A 21,126-nucleotide genomic window follows, 5' to 3' on the forward strand; every position below is an offset into this window, starting at 1 on the left:
AATAACTTGGTGACATGGCAAGGCAAGATAAGTGTGAACATTTTGTAGTAATATAACTTTCAATGAGCTTAGAGATTTGTGTACATAATGATATTTTAGAACATTGGTTATTTTCTAAAAATAATCATGTGAACAGCAAGGAAGTAGTGCAACTTAGTAATATTGCCTGACTTAGCCTTAGAAAAATAACATGCCGAGTTCTATGCGTGCGGGAAAGTCTCCGTTTACTCCGAGCTTGTTTTCAAAACACCAGCAAGGACAGCCTTTGAAAAGGGGTGAGAAACAGATTCTACTCAATATTTATGTAACGTTCTGTCAGTAGTATCCTGAGAAACCAGTAAATAAAGTGGTTAAGTTGGTATCCCAGTGCAGTGGTGTGTCAGTGTCTGCAGTTTTAAGGGTTATGAAAGAGAGAATGACCGGGAGAGTAACAATGTATGCGGCTGCATATTCGTCTGATGTTTTGAGAACGGGTTCTCACATTCAGAGGCTCTTATATAAAATGAATAGGTGCGGCGAACTATGAGTGTAACAGCAGATGATTGCGGTCATGGATCAGCTGACACGGAGTGATACATCGAATCGGTGAGACCGTTTGTTTACAGAAGGTCTCAGGGATGGTGATTTAGACCTTAGGCATGTTATCCTCATGGAAGAAATAAAACTATGTGAGGCATGGCCTAGAAATGTTGTGGTAACAAACTTTGTGTGGGTTGTTATTAGGTCTATTTGCACCCAACTAGGGAAGGGGCAGAGCAACTTGCTTTACTCTAAAAAACTGGAATTTCTATAAATTTTGGATCAGCCTATGCATCCCCCACCTATTGATTTTCACAGCAGAGCAAATCCCCCCATTAAAAAAATTCGAAGGCCTTCGCAACTGCACATTGACCTCAAATACTTATTCTTCTTGAGGTACAAAGGAACTTACTCTGACTTGGAAATATATGTAGATCAGCAAAAGGGCAGCAAACTTATGCAACCCTTCATACAGAAATCTACTGGATAAGAAACAAAAACAAATGAAGGTTTCATTTGTAATTTATTCATTTATGGTTTAACAAGATCTAAAATTATACTGTCTCTGAAGAATAAAAATCTCCTTGCCTTATTTAAAAGCTGAGGCTGTTAAGGGCACTAAACACACAGAAGGACAAACACAGGATAGCACGACCCACAAAAAATTATCCTGGTCATGGGTCCAGGCAACAGAATCTTGTTTGCATGCAAGAATCAGCTACCAAAATGTACTATGTGGAAGTGTGGTTGACTTTTGGATTTCTTAGCAGAAGGTTGCCCTATACACTCCTTACCATGAAATAACACAATACATTATTACTTGTACTACATGAACATATAAATTTTTAATTTTAACTTATTATGCTCTAGATGTTAACTCTAAAATTGAATTTATATCTCTGTGTTTTATAATCCCATTCTGCCATGATTGCTGTAGTACTGATAATTCAAGTTGAAATATTAATTGAAATATCTTCAAGAAGATGCATTGTTAGCAATTGAAAGTTCAAAATGTACACTTTTCTTCTTTAGAGACCTAAGTCAGCCTTCCCATCAAGAAGCAAGGAAATGGGTGCTTTACCAAGAAATTCTCCGTGTCGAAGGCGAAGAAAAACGTTAGGAGCAAGTACAGATAATCTTGCCAATGATTCCCAGCTTCAGATCCCAAAAGAGGTAGGAAAAGGGTGGTTTACTAGTTTTCCTTCAGCTTACTATCTTCCTTCATGAGCTCAACAAATATGAACTTTCAGAAACTTCATTCCAAAAATTGAATCGGTCACACAAACAACAGTTTTGCAAACAGAGACATAAAATTGAAAGAAATAGTAGTTCTGGTTTTGGAAATATAGTAGCGGCACATTTTATGATTAGATGGAAGAATTGTCTCTTATAAAAGTTATATTTTACATTTCTAACAACCTTTCTCCTGCTCAACGAGATTCTACAATCCCCAGCAACCAGATGTCGTTAGTGCAATGTTAGGATAATGATACTCAAAGTGGTTGGGTAAAAGTAAAATCACAATGTTGGTTAATGGTAATTTTGGACACATTGCCAACATATTGCCAACAGGAGGCAACTATGTAATAACAGGCTTCAAATTTCATACTGCATTAACAGATGCATTTTGATTTTGACTTTGTTACTGTACCTATGTGTTCACTATAAAATTATATAAGTTCATATTTCCTGTAAAATAAATAAAAGTTCCTGTAGGTTCAATATGTTATGCACCTTCATTCAAATGACTACTAATGACCATATCTGTAACAAAATGCTCTTTCACAATTGAAAGTTTCATTATGTTCACTTCTCTTCTTTAGAGTCATTTGACAGGTTTTCCATCAACAAGCAATGAGCAGAGTCTTCTACCAAGACCCTCGCCTTGTCCAGGACTGAAAGAAGCTTCAACAGCCACAACAAACAATCTCACCAGTAATCCTCAACAACAAGTGAGTGAGATTTAATGAACATGAAATTGCAAATATCAAAGAAGGGTATACATCCTATTTAGAACATAATTGCATGGATACATAGCTTGATTCATGTAAACTTGTCCATATTACAGAAAGTTGTGAAAATGTCAAACACTCGAAAATGTCAAAAGTTTTGAATGAAAGCAGTAAAGAACTCAGGAAAACCAAAGAGGTAAATGCTTCCTCTACCATCTTAAGATGCAGCAGGTCACCATTTTTGTCTTTGAACAACTTATAAACAAAGGTTATAAATGATATTTTTGAAATTCTTTATGGCATGGCCTGTTATACCATCCCCTTAGAATGTATCTATGTAATATCCACATTTACAATTCTTCACTGCTCCAAAAAAATCCTGTGTATAGTAATATATGTATGTATATCTTTGTTTGTGTGGTCACATTCCTCCACATTCAATTTAGAAACACTGTGCCTTTAAGCTACATGGCCCATCAATATTGTGCAAAGTTGTATAAATGTAACAATCTACAATTATATTTTGAGTTTAATTCTACATCAGTATTCTACAAAATTTAAGTCCAAGTGGCTTTTTTAACTGCAAAAATAATATTTTTGTTTCTTTAACTTTAAAACATTGTTCATTCTTCTGGAATATACAACTTATCAGGTTATAAGTCAATATATGAACTGAACTTTGGACAAGCTACCCTGAAAGATTGATTGATTGTTTTTTTTTTTAATTATCCGATAAGGCCCGAACACCTCTCACTCATTTATTTCTTTAATTTTAGCATTGATACTTACCTATTCTGCATTGCGGAAGATTCTTTAAGGTGAAGTTATGCCTTTTTCCATAAAATAGTGTCAACTTTTTATATTACGAGTCATTATTTTTCTTCCTTGTTCTGCTTGGGTAACAGTCAAAATGGCATGCACTAGTCATGGATCATCGTGCGTCATGCTTGTGTTTTGTCGATTTGGAGTGGGTATGCAGTGTTTCAACCTTCTTAACCAAAAAATACCTACTTTCGTGTTCATTATGTCATCAGAAACCATTGACGGATAGCCCCATGAACATTGACAGATAGCCAAAAAACCATTCACGATAACCCCACAGAACATTACCAGCAAGGTTAGGTTAGGTTGGGTTAGGTTAGATAAGCATAGTTAAAAAAATCTTGTAAAAAAAAGGCATGTTTGGAAACACTGGCAAGACCGCGTGACTTTCGACGCTCGCACCATCTGCACATACATAATGGAAACAATGGCATAATGTTACAGAAAATGCAAGTTCCTTACATAACAAGTGATTATTTCTTGTTCTACAACATTCTATGGTGAAGTTTTCAGTTTCCGCAAAAGAAAATACCTCCAAGAACTTCGACAATGTTACAGAAACTGATTTCAGTAAGTAGTTTCTCCTGTAAATTTGAAGAAATCTGTTCGGGCGATATCGGATATGTACCATTTGTTTTGTTTTTTGATATATATATTTTGGCCACTTCAACACATAGGCTATTTTTGTCCATGACACATTACAGGGATATGCCCCTTTACTAAAACAAAATTCAAAACATGTCGCTTACAAGAAAATAAAATATGGACGTTAAAAACTTTCTTACTCAATTTTTTAAAATTAATTTATGCATTCATTGCTTAACAAGAACTAAAACTATACTGTCTCTGATGACTACAATTTCCTTACTTAATTTATAAGCTGAAGCTCTTAAGAGGCACACATCAAACAGAGAACAGCAGAAACCATAAAGGTTTGGGTCCAGGCGTCAGAGTCTCATTCACCTGCAAGAAAAAGTCACTAGGGTATACTACATGGATGTGAGGTTAACTTTTTATTATCTTACGAGAAGGTTGCCCCATACACACCCTTACCATGAAAGAACATGATACATTACTTATTCTACATCAACATTTTTTTTATTTTTTATTTTTACCTTATTGTACTCTAGATGTTGAGTCTAAATTATATTTATATCTGTACATTTCTGGTAAAATTAAAGACTGATGTCATTATGCCATAATTGCTGTAGTACCTTCATAAATAATTTCAATAGAAATGTGGAAAACTATTAGAAAAAATAAAACATAAGAGGCATCGTGCATGACTGGTTCACATCCTATCTTAGCAATCGTATGCAAATAGTTGAGATTATCTACAGAAAGGAAGAGGGTGTACAATCTAGCTTTGTCTCAAAACCCTGCACAATATCAAGCAGAGTTCCACAAGGATCTATTATCAGACCATTACTCTTCTTAATATATATAAATATTTTGCCACTAAATTTAAATTCAGCAAAAACCACTCTTTGCGCAGTGTAGCAATCACCAGTGATAATGAACAAACCCTAAACTCTAATATCAAACTCATAACAATCAAACTGAGCAAATGGTTTTCTGACAAAAATTTCATATTAAACAGTAGCAAAACTGTTGCTGTCAATTTCCATCAAACAAGGAATAAAATGATAAATGAAGTAACGGTAATAAGACAGTAAATCATGTTAAAACAGTCAAATTCCTGGGAGTATGGATTCACGAAAGCTTAAAATGGGACACACACATAGATCACCTTTCTGCAACACTAGGCAAAATCATATTTGCCATTAGTGCACTGAAATCAACATCAAACTTAGAAACATTGAAACACTATATTTCACCATGTTTCAATCTTTATTAGAATATGGTATAATCTTCTGGGTAAATACCACTAAGAGTATTAAATTTTTTGTGCTGCAAATGAAAATTGTCAGAATAATAGTATGAGCTAAGAGAAATACAACCTGCAGAAAACTGTTTAAAAACTTAGGCATATTACACTTAGCATGCTTGTATATACTTCACCTGCTGATGTATGTAAACAGACTTAAATGATTCCTTGAAATGTAACAACTCCTCACATAAATACTACACAAGGAATGGCAGCAACCTCACAATACCATCACACAACACCACATTATTTGAGGAAGAACCAAAATACATATCTGTTCACTGTTTCAATAACCTTCCAAGTGACCTTAAAAACAATGCAATCAGCTACCTCATATATGTACAGTGTGGAAATATGCCAATAAGAAATGTGAATAACTCGGTAACCGTTGGTGATAGAAATGTCTGGCTATGTTTATTTGGAAGAGGGAATCATAGAATTTTATGATAAACAAAGGAAAATTGCAGTACTCAACTCAGTAGATCTCAATGTAAGCTCCTTTGGTGGCTCAAAAAAAAAAGAAAACTCCAAGAATCCTTAATCAAATAAATTATAATGTAATCACTGTTTTTTAAATGTTATATCTTCACACACATATATGCTTGTATCTATTTGAAAATAATTATTAACAATAATCTAATGAACTGACATGTTCCATACCATGTGTGGAAAACAACCACTGTACAGTGGTCAAAGGAATGAAATAAATCATATCATATTAATTGAAATATTTTCTGCAAGTAGATGCATTGTTAGAAATTGAAAGTTTCAAGATGTACACTTTTCTTCTTTAGACACCTCTGTCACCTATCCCATCAAGATGCACAAAGAAGGGCACTGTATCAACAAGACCTCCATGTTATGAAGGACGAAGAGAAGCTTTAGGAGCGAGTACAGATAATCTTGCCAAATATTCACAATTACAGATTCCACAACAGGTGAGCAAAGCCTAATGAACTAGTTTTCCTTCAGTTTTCTTTCTTCCTTCATAGTGCAATAATTATGAACTTTCAAAAACTTATTTCTGTTAATTGAATGAGTCACACAAACAAAAGTTTTGCTGACAGAGACCTTAAGTTTAAAAAGATGTGTTTTCTCTTGGTTGTGGTATAGTGACACATTCTATGAACAGATGAAAGAGTTTTCTGCACCAATGAGCTTCCTATTTTAGGAGAAACATATAAGAGAATACTATATGACTGGTTATCTTGCTGTTTCTGTGGCATCTGAAGCAGCACTGTCTATAATATTTCCTATATTTTGCTTAAATACTGAAACCTTAAAATTTCGTACATTACAAAATAATATACACTTTAAACATTGCAAAACAGTATGCCTGCATAAATTAGTATAAAGGTTATATTTTAAATCTCTATCAATTTTTATCTTTCTCAATGTGAACATCATGCACATCTCTGTAGGCTCAGTGGAAACCATTGTGCATGAACACTTGGGATTCAGAAAGGTGTCAGCGCGATGGGTCCCCAAAATGTTATCCCGTGAACAACAGAAAGACAGAGTTCAATGTTCAAGGGCTAGTTTGGAGCTGATGGGGGCAGACCTGAAGCAGTTCTGTGATAGATTTGTGACAGTTGATGAGACATGGCTCCACCACTATGATCCCGAGTCCAAACGACAGAATATGGAGTGGCAGCACAGCAATTCACCTCCCCCCGCAAATTCAGGGTGCAAGCATCAGCATGCAAGGTTATGGCCACAATTTTTTGGGATGCGAAGGGTGTGCTCTTTATTGACTACCTGCTGGGACACACTGTTACTGGGGACTATTATGCAGTACTAATCCCTAAGTTACGCAAAGCAATCAAGGAGAAACGGCGTGGGATGTTGCGGCGAAAAGTGCTGTTTAACCACGATAATGCTCCAGCACACAGAAGCCATGTTACTGGTGCCGTAATCCATGCTGCTGGTTTCCATGTGTTGGAACACCCTCCCTACTCACCCGACCTCGCCCCTAGTGACTTTCATTTGTTCCCGAAGTTGAAGGAGCACCTCAAGGGGACGCATTTTCCCTCAAATGCTGCTGTTATGGACGCTGCGGAAGAATGGCTCACGGCTCAGCCACAGAATTAAAATTGTAGGTAGTTTAGGTTTGAACAAGAAACATTTTAATGATGCGAACATTTCTGGCACTCTTTCAACAGGGAAATGTGACAGCCGCTGACACAGATGGGGAGGGGCTGATGGGGCTGCAGCCCCTCCACAAATATTGAGAAGATCAAAGTTTTCGAATGAAAACAGCAATGGACTTATGAAAAACCAAAGATGTAAATGCAAACACCTTTGAAAATGAGCCCCAATTACAAATTTTGCATTTGCACAACTTTTAAAACGAAAGTTAAAAACTGCAATTATGATATATATTGTATACTGTATACCGTTCCGTCCCACCAGAACACAATTGCAGCCCTGTGTACGCCTACTTGACACTCTGCCTCATGTTTGATTCTTCCATCCTTAAAACGTTAATATTTTCATGCTTTTATTGTTGAATTTACACTTTAGTAAAAGTAACTATTATTCAATAATCAAAATTCTCACTATGCATTTCTGTATTGCGTATGTATGACTCTAAACAGAACTGCAGAGACACTATGCGTTCCCGCAGCCAATCTGGGGCTCCCTCAGAAGGAGAAGCAACAAGTTAGAAATATAATGATGATGACACGTTCAGAAAAACTTGATCATGCGCTCCATGTAAAATAGCAAATTATGATCGTCGGTATTGATACATTGCCTGTGCAGCACATTCGCTATAGTCGATGCTGCACTCTTTCCGAAAAAGGGGCCTCTCCGATGAGGTAGTGGTAGCGTCGTCGCATTGTAATCAAGGGGCCCCGGGTTCGATACCTGGTGGAGATGCATAGTGGTTCGGATCCAACTTTAAACTGTAGGTCCAGTCCCAATTAGCCTAACTGTGCATAAGTGGACTTAAAACACCAACTCAATGGATCAATCAATCTTTCCGAAAAAGGAGTACATTTACCGATTTCTAAAAAATCTGCCCGGACGCCGGACAGACACCTAAAAAGGAGGACATGTCACGGATAAAAGAGGACGTCTGGTCACCCTAAGTACATTGAACTTTACAGAAAAGACAGCAGACATACACCTATCCTAACCTAATTAGAAACTAAAACGAAATCGTACACAAGGCATTTTTCAAACAAGTTACTACAACTCTGTAAAATGATTAACTGGATACTCTTCCAGTGGCAAATTTTTGTTGTCCTTGTTTGTTCCCGAGAGGGAGTTTGGAACAGTTCGGATTTTGTCACAATTTCTACAAATCTAGCGGACGTCATGAAAAAACTCGGCCATCTGATTGAAATTATTGCATTAAGGACGTTTGAATTACAATGCCCATCTCTAGGGAAAAAAAATGTCAACTTAATCTACAAATGGAGAGATGAAACCGGTTTCAACAAAACATTTTTTTTCTGATCAATCATAAATTGCTTTTATTAATTTTTCCTTTGTTGCGCATCAACAATTTTGTTTTTAATGTTTTCTTTACATTATATCATATTTGCTTTAACATTAGCATTTTCATAATTTTAACGTGCTTCATGTATGTCACTTCTGAAAATTTTTAACATATGTTTCGTATGTTTATTTGGTTAATTTCAACAAGGGTTGAATTTTACTTGGTTTACTGTATTATATTACGACAGGTATGGGAGGGGAGGGGCAAGTGCAGGTCACCTGTTCCCCTGCCTGATTTAGCACCACACGCCACTGGTTATGAACCTTCATTCAAATGACTACTAACGACCATATCTATAATAAAATGCTTCTTCACAATTGAAAGTTTTATTATGTTCACTTCTCTTCTTTAGAGTCCTCTGACAGATTCTCCATCAACAAGCAATGAACTGAGCCTTCTACCAAGATCCTCGCCTTATCCAGGACTGGAAGAAGCTTCAACAGCCACAACAAACAATATCACCAGTAATACTCAACAACAAGTGAGTGAGATTTAATGAACTGGAAAATGCAAATGTCAAAATAGGGTGTACATCTTATTTGCAACACACATGCATGAATACATAGCTTGATTCATGTGAACTTGTCCATATTAAAGAAGGCTGTGAAAATGTCCACTACTCGAAAAAATCAAAGTTTTCGAATGAAAGCAGTGAAGAACTCAGTGGTAAATGCTTCCTCTACCATCTTAACATGACACCATAAAATACTTTGTAGTATATCCCATTCCCCTTAGAATGTAGCTATGTAATATTCAGCTTTACAATTCTACCTTGCTCCAAAAAATCCTTTGCATGCTAATGTGTATATATGTATATTTTGTGTGTGTGTGTGTGTGTGTGTGTGTGCATGCGCATTCCTCATCATTCAATTTAGAAACACTGTGACTTTTACCTACATGGCCAATCAATATTGTGCAAAATTGTATAAATGTAATAATCTATCATTATATTTTCAGGTTGGTTCTAAGATTTAAGTCCTAGTGGCACTTTTTTAAATGCAAAAATAATATTTTTGTTTCTAAATTTAAAATGTTGTTCTTTTTGCTGGAATAAACAAAGGTTATAAGTCAAGATTTGAACATTGGACAAGCTTCCCTGAAAGATTGATTGATTGGTTTTTATATTATGTGCACTTCAGCACATGGACTATTTTTGTCCATCACACAATATGGGGATATGCCCCTTAACTAGAGCAAAATTGAAGACATGTAGCTTACAAGAAAATAAAATATGTTTGTTAAAAATTTCATACTCAATTTTTAATATTCGTTTGTACATTCATTGCTTAGCAAGAACTAAAAATATACTGTCTGTGAGGATTACAATATTCTTGCACTCCCGAGCAGGTTTACGGAAATACCCTGTTCTCACCTGGGCTTCTCGGAAGGAATGTTAAATTCGAATACTCTTTGGAGAAAAATTGTTATAACTCGGGTACTATGGGAGCAATCTACTTTGGATAACTTTTGTTTTTCAGCTAAAACATCAGCGCATGCAACCATATACAATTCAGAACGCCGAACAGAGGAAGGGGGTTTGGGGATGCGACATCCGAATTTCAATGGACAAAAAACATAAAAATCTGGAGTTTGCCCCCTCTTCTCCCGCTGTTTTGGGGAGAAGGCACAAACCTTAGTTTTCTTTTAAAGAATGGACGTTTCCAAAGAGAATGAAACATGTTTCATGTTCCTGGGTGCCTACAAGTTGAATAATGAGGCAAAATGTGAAACTCTGCTCGGAAATGTGGAATGGATATGTTGTGGATGGGGAAGGGGGAGGGGGGAGGTTGGTCATCAATGTGAATTTCTCAGCCTTGTTCCAGGCCTGTGTCAGGGTTTCCATCCAAACATAAGAGTATGAAGGTCCAACATGCACATTCATTTTGTAATCAGCACCATAATAGCATATGGTATCATTGGGGCAGTACTACCTTATTCTGATGATACCATATGGTATCTATGGTATCATCGGGAGAGTAAGGGTTAATTTATAAGCTCAGGCTCTTAAGGAGCACTCAACACACAGAAGGACAAACACAGAAGAGCACAACCCACAAAGAATGTCCTGGTCATAGATTCATGCATCAGACTCTCGTTTGCCTGCAACAAACAGCTTCCAACATGTACTACATGGATGTTATGTTGACTTTCGGGTTTCTTACCAGAAGGTTCCTCCATACACCCCTTACTATGGAAGAACAGGATATTATATATTTTTGGTATCAACAATATAATTTTTAATTTTACATTATTGTACTGGCCGCGGTGGCTCAGTCGTTAACGCGTCTGACTACCATGCTAAAGGTCCCGGGTTCGATCCCCGGCCTGTTCAAATCCGGGAACTTTTCTAACGATGGAAGCGGCCCCGGCACCCACCCAGCATCGAATAACATGGGTACCTGGGGGAAACCCTGGGGGGTAAAGGCGGTCAGGGGCGTGATGCTGATCACATCACCCCCACTCACGACTGGATCAAGAAAGTGTGGGGCGTTACCCCCACACCCCCTATATGCCTTCAGGGCATGGTGCTATGCACAGGGGAGCACTTTACCCTTTTTTACATTATTGTACTCCAGACGTTGACACTAAAATCACATATTTTTCTTATAAAATTAAGAAGATAATGCCATTCTCCTATGATTGCTGTAGCACTGAATATGTTGTGCATCCTCATAAATAATTTGAGTTAATTATTAATTTAAATATTATCTGCAAGTAGATGCATTGTTAGTAATCAAAAGTTTGAAATGTACACTTTTTCGTTAGACACCTGTGTCAGCTTTGCCATCAAGAAGCATGGAGATGGTTACTGTATCAAGAAGACCTCCACAGTATCGAGGACAAAGAGAAGCTTTAGGAGCGAGTACAGATAATCTTGCCAATAATTCCCAGCTTCAGATTCCACAAAAGGTGAGCATAGCCTGATCAACAAATTTTCCTTCAACATCCTTTCTTCCTTCCTAAGCACAAATTATAAATTATAAATTTAAAATTGGCACAAATAATAATATTAAAACAAATGAATAAATCAAACATATTTCTGTAAAAATAACATGCACATGGTAAAAATGAACAAGGTCTAACAATATATTCATGCAAATAAGCCTACTTGCCTTATAAATAATAAAAATGGGTAACTTCACCATCATCTACTAATGTAAATGGTGAATGTTCAAAGGTTGAATTGGGTGCTTCCGTATAGCTTTGAATTTTAAAATTTAAAGTAATTTCATTTTTCACTTTCCTAGAGTAAATGATATAAAATATATTATAACCAGTTATGAACTCATGATAAGAGGTCATGCTTAAATGTAATTACAAATATTACTTGTTTTGTAAATATAGAATATAAAATTGCATTGCCTATAAATTCCTGTAAAAATAAAACACTATTCTCAGTTGTTTCTCTAGTACTAATATGCTAACCCCATTTCACATATGTAAACTTTAATTTTTCAGCGACCAATGTCAGCATGTCCATCAATGAGCATGGAGAGGAGTACAATGCCCAGACCACCACAATATCAGCAATGTGCTGCTGGACAGAGAGAAGCCAATTCAAATAATCTCATCAATGCTTTCCAGTCTCAGATCCCACTTCAGGTGAATATTATAGTCTATTAAATTTTAAGAGATTGTTAATACAGTATATTTTCTTCCGTTATAACCCTAACAAATATGAACTTTCTGACAACAAACAGCTGTTGCCAGAATTCCTCCATGATATACTGGTACCTTAAAATACCTTTATAACTAGTGAGAAAATATTCGAATTTTGTTAAAGATCATTCTTTGTCCAAAATTGTTTTTAGGTTTGTTTCATATTATCGAAATGTTAGTAGTAGCTATTCTACAAATTACCCTTATTCGACTCTTTAACCTGTCGACTATTGCTATATTTTAAACTAAGACCAACCTTGACTCTGAACTTTCCTTTGAATTGCAAACGAAAAAAAAAAACTTCTATACAACCCTCTTTCTTTACTTTAGGGATAATTTCTAATTGAAAGTGATATATCAACTGAGTCTTTTGTATATATTAGGAGTTACAAACAGCAGAAGTAAGTGAAATTATGTTGGCTCATTCTATATCGCACATAAAGGGAATGTTTGAAGAGTTCAATCCTTCCTATTTAGAAAACATTTTACATTATAATCAAATCAACATTTCATAAATTACTGCTGTGAAAAGATTTTAAAGCTGTGTTGCTGCATCCATAAACCTTCGGGTTTAAGAAGGCTAGAGAGTTAGTTGAGTTAGTTTGAAAAGATTTTGAAAACTTTATTAATTGATCGTAGGTGTTTATTAAATAATATTTATTGTTGATATAATCAACATAAATCAGTAAAGCATTTGTTCAATCAATTAAACTTTAAATATATACCTCATTGATATTTTTCTTTTGTTTAAACCAGTGACATGTGGTGCTAAATCAGGCAGGGGAACAGGTCACTTGCATTTGACCCTCGCCCTCCCCCATGGGTGTTTTAATATAATATAGTAGATCCAGTAAAATTCAACCCTTATTGAAATAAACTAAATATAAACACGCTTCTAAAAGTTAAGCACGTGATGGTAAAATCAACAAAAATGAAAAAGTAAATCTTTGATTAATGCAAAGTTGCACATGAAGGTAGCAAATGTGTTTATGTATTAAAGAAAACAAGAATTGTGTACAGAGATGAAAAAAAGATATTTACTTTTCGTAAGTTATATGATGTCACATTTGGATCATTAGCATAATGATGTTTAAAGGCAAACAAACCAAACCAAACTTATAGTATGTGACCAAAACAAAACTTGCATTAATATGGTATGTGACCATCCCAGACCTTCACACAAACTCTACAACGATTTTTCATGCTTTCAATGAGATGATCAACCGTCTCAGATGCGAGCAATGGCCATTCCTCCATTAGGGCAATTTCCAACTGTCTGAGACTGGCTGGAGGAGGTAAACTGTAGCCCGAGGTCATCTCAAAGGTTTTCAATGGGATTAAGGTCGGGGGAATATGCCGACCACTCCATACGAGAAATGTCCTTACTTTCCAGGTACTCGTCAATAATGATGGTGGCTCTATGGGGACGGGCATTATCTTCCATACGGAGGAAATCAGGACCAACTGCTGCAGCGTAGAGGTTCACAATGGGGTCTAGGACTTCATCCTAATAACGTGCAGACATCATAGAACCGCCTTTAAAGATGTGCAGCTCGGTGTGATATCCCATTGAAATTCCAGCCCACACCATGATGCTGCCACCTCTGAATGCATGATGTTCGATGATGTTCATGGCCTGATTGCATGTGCCTCATTCTCTCCAGACCCTTACACGCTTATCATCTGATTCCAGGGCAAATCTGGACTCTTCCATGAACAGGACTTTGCACCAATCTGGGACAGTTCAATTGACTTGTTGACGACACCACTTTAATCTTGCCCCTCTGGCTTGGATGGTTAGTGCAACACAAACACGTGGTAGTTGGGCGTACAATCCCTTCATGTAGAGCCTTCGGCACACAGTACTGGCAGATATTGTCTTACCAAGTGCCGCTGCAACCAGGATGTAACAGTTGTGGAGGTCACTCCACACTATAGCAATATATTGATCATCAGAGGGGATGGTAACCCTTGAATGACAGGGCACAGGTCTCCGTACAACTGTTTGACTTGTTTGGAATTATTACCATAATCGAGAAATTACCGAATGATCAATGCCAAAGAAAATAGCAACATCTTTGATAGACTGTTCTGCTTCAATGTGTCCGACAGCATGGCAGCACTCAATATGTGTCATTCGTCTTCTTTCTGTCATAGAAACACGAATATTATCAAAACTAATCCTACAAAAGTTATAAACACTTCGTATCAGCTTTTAAATGCACCTCAAACTCTTCAGAACGCTGGCATCTTCAATGAAAGTGTGATGATTCTTGCACGAAATTCTCGCTTTTATGCTATTTCAAGAACAAAGATTAAGCACCTAGGTACAGATGATTCACCCTGTACTTACAAAAAGGAAGCTACACATAAAAACTGACATCTACATCCGCAGCGATTTTTGGCCACTCAAATTCAAATATGCTTTCGAAAATTTGCATTGCATGCTTAAATTTTGGAAGGCAGTGTATGATGCATATATTTCAAATTGTCAGAAGTGACCAACATGAGGCACGTTAAAATTATATGACAATAATAATTTTAAAATAAATGATATAAATAAAACATTAAAAACAAAGTTGTAGATACACAACAAAGAAAAATTTAATAGAAGCAATTTATGAGTGATCAGAGAAAGAAATGATGTTTTGTAGAAACCTGTTTCTTCTCTTTATTCATAGATTAAGTTGACGTTCTTCCATAGAGTTGAGTATTCTTGCAATTCAAACGTCCTCAATGTAATAATGGCATATAAATGGTTGAGTTTTTTTCATGATGTCCACTAGATTTGTAGTAGCTGTTAATTTTACAAATCACGAACTGTTCCAGACTCCTATCTCAGAAACAAACAAGGACAACGATATATATTTGTCACTGGAAGAAAATCCAGTTAATCATTTTACAGAGTTGTAGTATTACTTCTTCTTTGTAGCTAATCAGTGGTGATTTATTCATTCTTGGTTTTGGACTTTTAACCACTGTTATTTTTAAAAAAATTACCAAAGTTTCGGAGGCTGAATCTGCCTCCGTCTTCAGGGTAGCGTGTAGTCTGTTAAATCATATAGTGTCTATTAAATCATATAGTGTCTATAAATGGTTGCCTTGGAGGATTATTCTTGGTGGCTTAGGCTCCACCTTGTCGGTCACAAGGACCTCTATATACATGAAGTTGCCAGGGAGGATTATCAGTGCCCCAGGTTCCACTTCGTCAGGTGGCCACGTCAAGGCCTATTTTTGTATGTAGGTTACCAGGGAGGATTATGTTGCGGTGGCCCAGGCTCCACCTTGTCAAAGGATTGATGTTGTATGATATGAACCCCAAAAAAATGAAAAAATGAAAAAACTCCTTCAGTGTCACTTATGTGCTACTGTCAGACCCTGAATGGTTGTGGACATACAGTTCTCCCAGTGCGTGTGCTACACTGATCACCATTTGTATGTTGACTGGCCAAAGCAGGGTTGGAGATGTAAATGCTTTATGTATGATTTTGTTTTAGTTTTTAATTCAGTTGTAACATGTAAGCATAAGACCAGTAACATGAACATATATTAGTCAAAGCAGTATTCAAGAATTTGAAATGTCACATTATTTATCAGTAGTGAAATTACACATACTCAAACACTATTACTATCTTAAGCACTCATGCATGCTCACACACAAACACAAACACTTATGTGTATACATTGCATGGATGAAAAACCCTTTCATTTGAAGAAACCATACATTGAGAATGAAGTAGGTTAATCATGTGCAAAGTTTTGCATCTCTATATAAGATAAAAAAAAGACACAAAATCAGTTCTATGGTATCACTAACATGTTGGAGCTTGTGGAAAAATCAAAGAGAAGATATATATTAAATTACCTGAATAACATTACATTCATAATTATATTTATCTATCAATATATCAGTCACAGTAACTCTTGTTTTATTGCAAAAATGCCATTTCAATTTTAAAGTTAAAATTTCCCTTTGTTGATTGTGCTAGAAGATCTACCAGATTATAAGTCGAGATATCAACTTTGTGACAACATACCATACCATACATATATATATGTAACATCAAACTTCAATTTTCATACTATATCAACAGATGCATAGTCATTATGACTTTGTTATTGTGCCTCAGCTGTTCACAATAGAATTATATTTAAGTTCATATTTCCTCTAAAATGAAAAAAGTTACAACTATTCTCTGTTGTTCATATAGAGTTAAATATGTTATGCACCTTCATTTAAGTGGGTCTATTAATGACCCTATATGTAACAAGATCCTATGTCACAATTGAAAGTTTTATTATGTTCACTTGTCTTGTTTAGAGTCCGCTGACAGATTTTCCATCAACAAGGAATAATCTGAGTCTTCTACCATATCCAGGACTGGAAGAAGCTTCAACAGCCAGAACAAACAATCTCACCAGTGATCCTCAACAACAAGTGAGTGAATTTAATGTACAAAGAGATTGAACTGCTACAAGAACCTGAAAAATGCAAATATCTCAAAGACACATTTTATTTAGAACATACATAAATGAATACATTGCTTGATTCCTGATAAACTTGTCCATATTACAGAAGGCTGTGAAAATGTCCAGCACTGCTATCCAGGCATTGTCGAATATCCTGCATATTTTCAATGAACACATACTCCACTACTATGTAACCAATTCCTCTCCATTGACCTCACACAATAAGAAAACATTGAAAAGAAATCTGTGTGCCACTTATTATGCACTTCATCGTGTATCCCGTAGAAGGCAATGATACCATATCAAGTGACAACTACAGCCAAAAGGAACAGCATAAATGGTGTGCGATCCTTTGTTTTGGACCCTGACAACATTATTATTATTATTATTGGTAGAAGTAGTAGTAGTAACAGTTTTGTTAACATGGTACTACTTCACTTCCACTAATTGCATGCTCTGTATTAATAACACTTGTAGACTTAAAAATTGACATGTGATTAAAAATTATTCATTAAACTACAAGGTAGAATCAAAAAGTAAGGTAACAAGTTTTTTTCCACAGAAACCTTTATGTCGTGGTTGCCTAAACTGTGACAGGGTATATATGACACTGCACACTAACATTCCACATAGTCACCATATTTGTCTAAGCACGTGTTCCAGCGGGTGACCAATGCATCAATGCCACGAGTGAAGAAATCAGTGTCAAGGCTGTAAAACCAGGTTTTCACTGCATCCTGTGCCTCTTGCACTGTGTTGAAGCGTCGTCCTCGAAGATGCTTCTTCATTGGTCCTAACAGATGGAAATTGCTGGGTGCAAGATCAGGGCTGTATGCAGGGTGTTCCAAAACCTCAACAGTGGAAACGTGTGACATGGTCATGGCTGCGCTGTGTGAGGTCGAGCGTTTTCGTGTAACAACAATACACCCTCCCTGAGTGCTCCAGGTCGTTTCCGACGTATGACCTCTCTCAATCTGTCCAACGTCTGGCAGTAGGTCACAGCATTGACAGTGGTACCACGTGGAAGGAATTCCAGGTGAATAACACCAAGGTGGTCCCAAAAGATCGTGGCCATTGTTTTCCTTGCACATGTTACTGTTTTAAACTTTTTGAATGGGGGTGATGATGGATGTTTCCACATCATGGAGGAACGTTTGGATTCCGGTGTCCACAATGGCACAGGTGTCTCATCACCCGTAATGATGCGATACAGAAATGACGACCCTTCTTGTTGATAACGGATCAGGTGGTTCAGACTCATGCCCATTTGTCTGCCTTTGTCATAATCAGTGAGATTTCTTGGTACCCAATGTGCACATACTTTGCGGTAGCCAAGCGTGTTGTGCACAATACTGTGCACAGAACCATACGAAATGTTCAGTGCATCTGCAATGTGACAGTGTGATTCGCCTATCCTCCCTAATCATTCCCTCCACCTGACAAATGTTCTGGTTGGTAGCTGAAGTTGACGGTCTGCCACTTCGCTGATCATCATTAGTGTCAGTCCTACCATTTTCAAACTCCTTACACCAACACCACACTTGTTTCCTGGATAACACGTTGTTTCCATACACCTCCACAAGTTCCCAATGGATCTTGGCTGGTTTCTTACCCTTCACATGCAAAAACCTGATTACACTTCGCACTTCCACATTTGACCATGTTTCCAGTAACCCTGCCATCTTCGAACTGCGATTCTCTGCAACTGTGTCACTGTGCTGCTCTCTAGCGGTCACCAGGGATACTATCCATCAATACCTACAACACACAAAAAAAAACAGTTACTAGCATATCGTTGTACATTTTCAGGGCACTTGTTACCTTACTTTTTGATTCTACCTTGTACATTGAAACAGTACACTTTGATTTAACAAGAGAACACTCACCTGAAACAGTTTCCTTCTGATGTTCATGACAGCTGTCTCAAGTCATAATTGATATGTTTGATATTTTTATCAATAGATGTCAGGGGCTTTCAGTTTTGTTTTATGCTTACTCTCGAACAAAGAGAGAGAGTAACACTCAGTCAGTTCGCGAGACAATATGGCCGAGTTTGCACGGTGATTTCATTCCGTCCATCTCGTTGCATTGCAGCAAGTTTGTACATACATGTAATCTTTTGTTTTATTCAATATATCTTCGTTATTATCAGTGAGTGTCATTTGCAATCATTAGAGTGGAATCACCTTATGGAATACAATATGGTCCTCCACTCCAGAGGTATGGGTTTGTGATAGCAACACGCAGTAAGTACTATCATTTTCTTTGGCGTGCATCGTACAAATTAGACAGACCCATCTCGGCCCAACAGGCAAGCACATTTTGGTTCATCAGTGGCCACATACAAAACATTCATTTTGGTCCAGTGACCGGATTCATTCAACAGCAAACTGATGAATGAGAGACTAAAAGTTGATTTATTTCAGAAAATCAGTATTCTCTGTGATGGATGCCAAAATAGAAAGTCTGCTATCCAACAATAAATTTCTAAAGGCAGGTGTAATTCTTTTTTAGAACACTGAATGACCTCTCTCCAATGGCTTTTGATGGTAAAATACTCACAAAAATTCTCATAGAAAGGTCAAGATTTGAGAAAAGCACTGTTAAATAAGTTAAATAAATATGTAAGTTTTGAATAGTCAAAGGCTGATTTCACTTCATACATTGCTTCAGTCAAGTGAAGATCCCTCAAAAATCTTTGAATGACATACATCGCATGGATATTTATTGCCAAATTTTTCAGCATTTTCCTTGTATCATTCAAAGAAAGGAGATGTTATCAAGGAAATAAAAGATGGTTTGAAGTTTGTGATATATGACTGCTCTTTTTTCCAATACTGCAACTAGTTTGTCAAGTATGACTAGAAACGTATTGATTTTCATGTCCGACTTTCCATCACATTCTACTCTTACTATAGCATCTCATTTGTGTGCCCCCATCCCCATGGACTGGCAGTCCCCAGCCTGGTGGCAAATTGCTCCTGGAAATAATGTGGCAGATAATTATCACCATGCTACATTGCTACTCACTGTAAAGGAACATTTCCACACATTGTTACTCATCATCAGCTGATTTAATTCCTTTATTCCCTTCCTTGTTTTTACCTCATGTTTCATATTCGAATGTTTTCAACGAGTTGAGATATTTGCATTTTCCAGGATCTTGCAGCTAAAGTAATTGGTGCATCATGGGAAACAGACAGTTTTCAAAGCAGGAGAGGGGGTTGAGATGAAAGTAGGGTGGCATTGACCTCGCTCGGCCATGCCATTTTTGGCACAATTCAGATCAGGTGACAGGATGACAGCAGTACACGCAATGTCAGCTGCACTGATAATGTGGATGGCATTTTCATGTTTGCGAAAATGGCGAGCATGTTCCAGACGAAGGCTGAACATTGTGGATAATCTTCTTTGGGTAACTTCTGCATGATCACAAGTTTGTAGGGATGGAATTCTAAATCCTTGTGTAAGATTCACCATACTGTGCTTTCAATCAGCCTCAATTCAACAGAATGTTGCTAAGCAGAAAGTTATTGTTTGTGTTATTGTTTCTGATGATTTAAACATAAAGAAACATAACAAGCAGCCTTATTTTTTCAGACGAAATTCTCTCTCACGGAATGTTAACAAATGGACGCAACAGCTGGCACCACCCAACATGGCGCTCGGTGAAAGCTATTTTGGTTTCAGCTGGCATCACACATGATCTCACCATTTCTTCCTGCTGCCACAGCGAGGCGAGCCCAGCTGAGCTAATCCTTACCATGTCAAAAATATATGGCCAAGCGAGTTCAATGCCACCCTACTTTCATCTCTACCCCCTCCCCCTGCTTCGAGATCCCCATTTGAAAATTGTCTGTTTCCCTTGATGCATCCTTTATTACCCTGTATTATTTCTTCATAACTAGCTTATTTTGTTCAAAATTTTGCACATATGAACTTTTAGAAAATACTGTTCATTAATCTTATTTATTAAATTTCTCAGCACAAAGTTTCTGAATCTCTGCAGACACAATCAAGTGCAAAATAAATATTGATTCCATCTCATGACTTAAAAATAATCTGTAAAATAACAGCAATTGCAATAATATAGTAGTACAATCTGAAGCAGCACTGTCAATAATATTTCTCATGTAGTGGTCAATATTTTTAACTTTGGAATTTTGTTTATTACCAGAAAATATCCACATTAAACATTACAAAACAGTATGTCTATGTAAATCAAATTAAAGGTTATATTTTAAATCTCTAACAATCTTTCTCCTGCTCAATGAGAATCTTCGATCTCAATCAACCAGGTGTAGTTCATG

At 36.8% G+C, this 21,126-nt stretch overlaps 1 protein-coding gene across 1 annotated transcript in view; it reads left to right on the forward strand.

Annotated features, from left to right (window-relative positions):
• The window catches only part of LOC146005499 (uncharacterized), a 102,611-nt gene that overhangs the window by 47,631 nt on the left and 33,854 nt on the right, over positions 1–21,126 (forward strand). Inside the window, exons 10-16 of the mRNA XM_083144744.1 lie at positions 1,552–1,692; positions 2,343–2,471; positions 5,976–6,119; positions 9,039–9,167; positions 11,453–11,596; positions 12,146–12,289; positions 16,668–16,784. Coding sequence (XP_083000870.1) covers positions 1,552–1,692; positions 2,343–2,471; positions 5,976–6,119; positions 9,039–9,167; positions 11,453–11,596; positions 12,146–12,289; positions 16,668–16,784 — 948 coding nt within the window. The remainder of the gene's footprint in view (positions 1–1,551; positions 1,693–2,342; positions 2,472–5,975; positions 6,120–9,038; positions 9,168–11,452; positions 11,597–12,145; positions 12,290–16,667; positions 16,785–21,126) is intronic.

Source organism: Lepisma saccharinum, chromosome 23 (assembly GCF_977018435.1).
Source record: "Lepisma saccharinum chromosome 23, izLepSacc3.1, whole genome shotgun sequence".
Classification (NCBI taxonomy): domain Eukaryota; kingdom Metazoa; phylum Arthropoda; class Insecta; order Zygentoma; family Lepismatidae; genus Lepisma; species Lepisma saccharinum.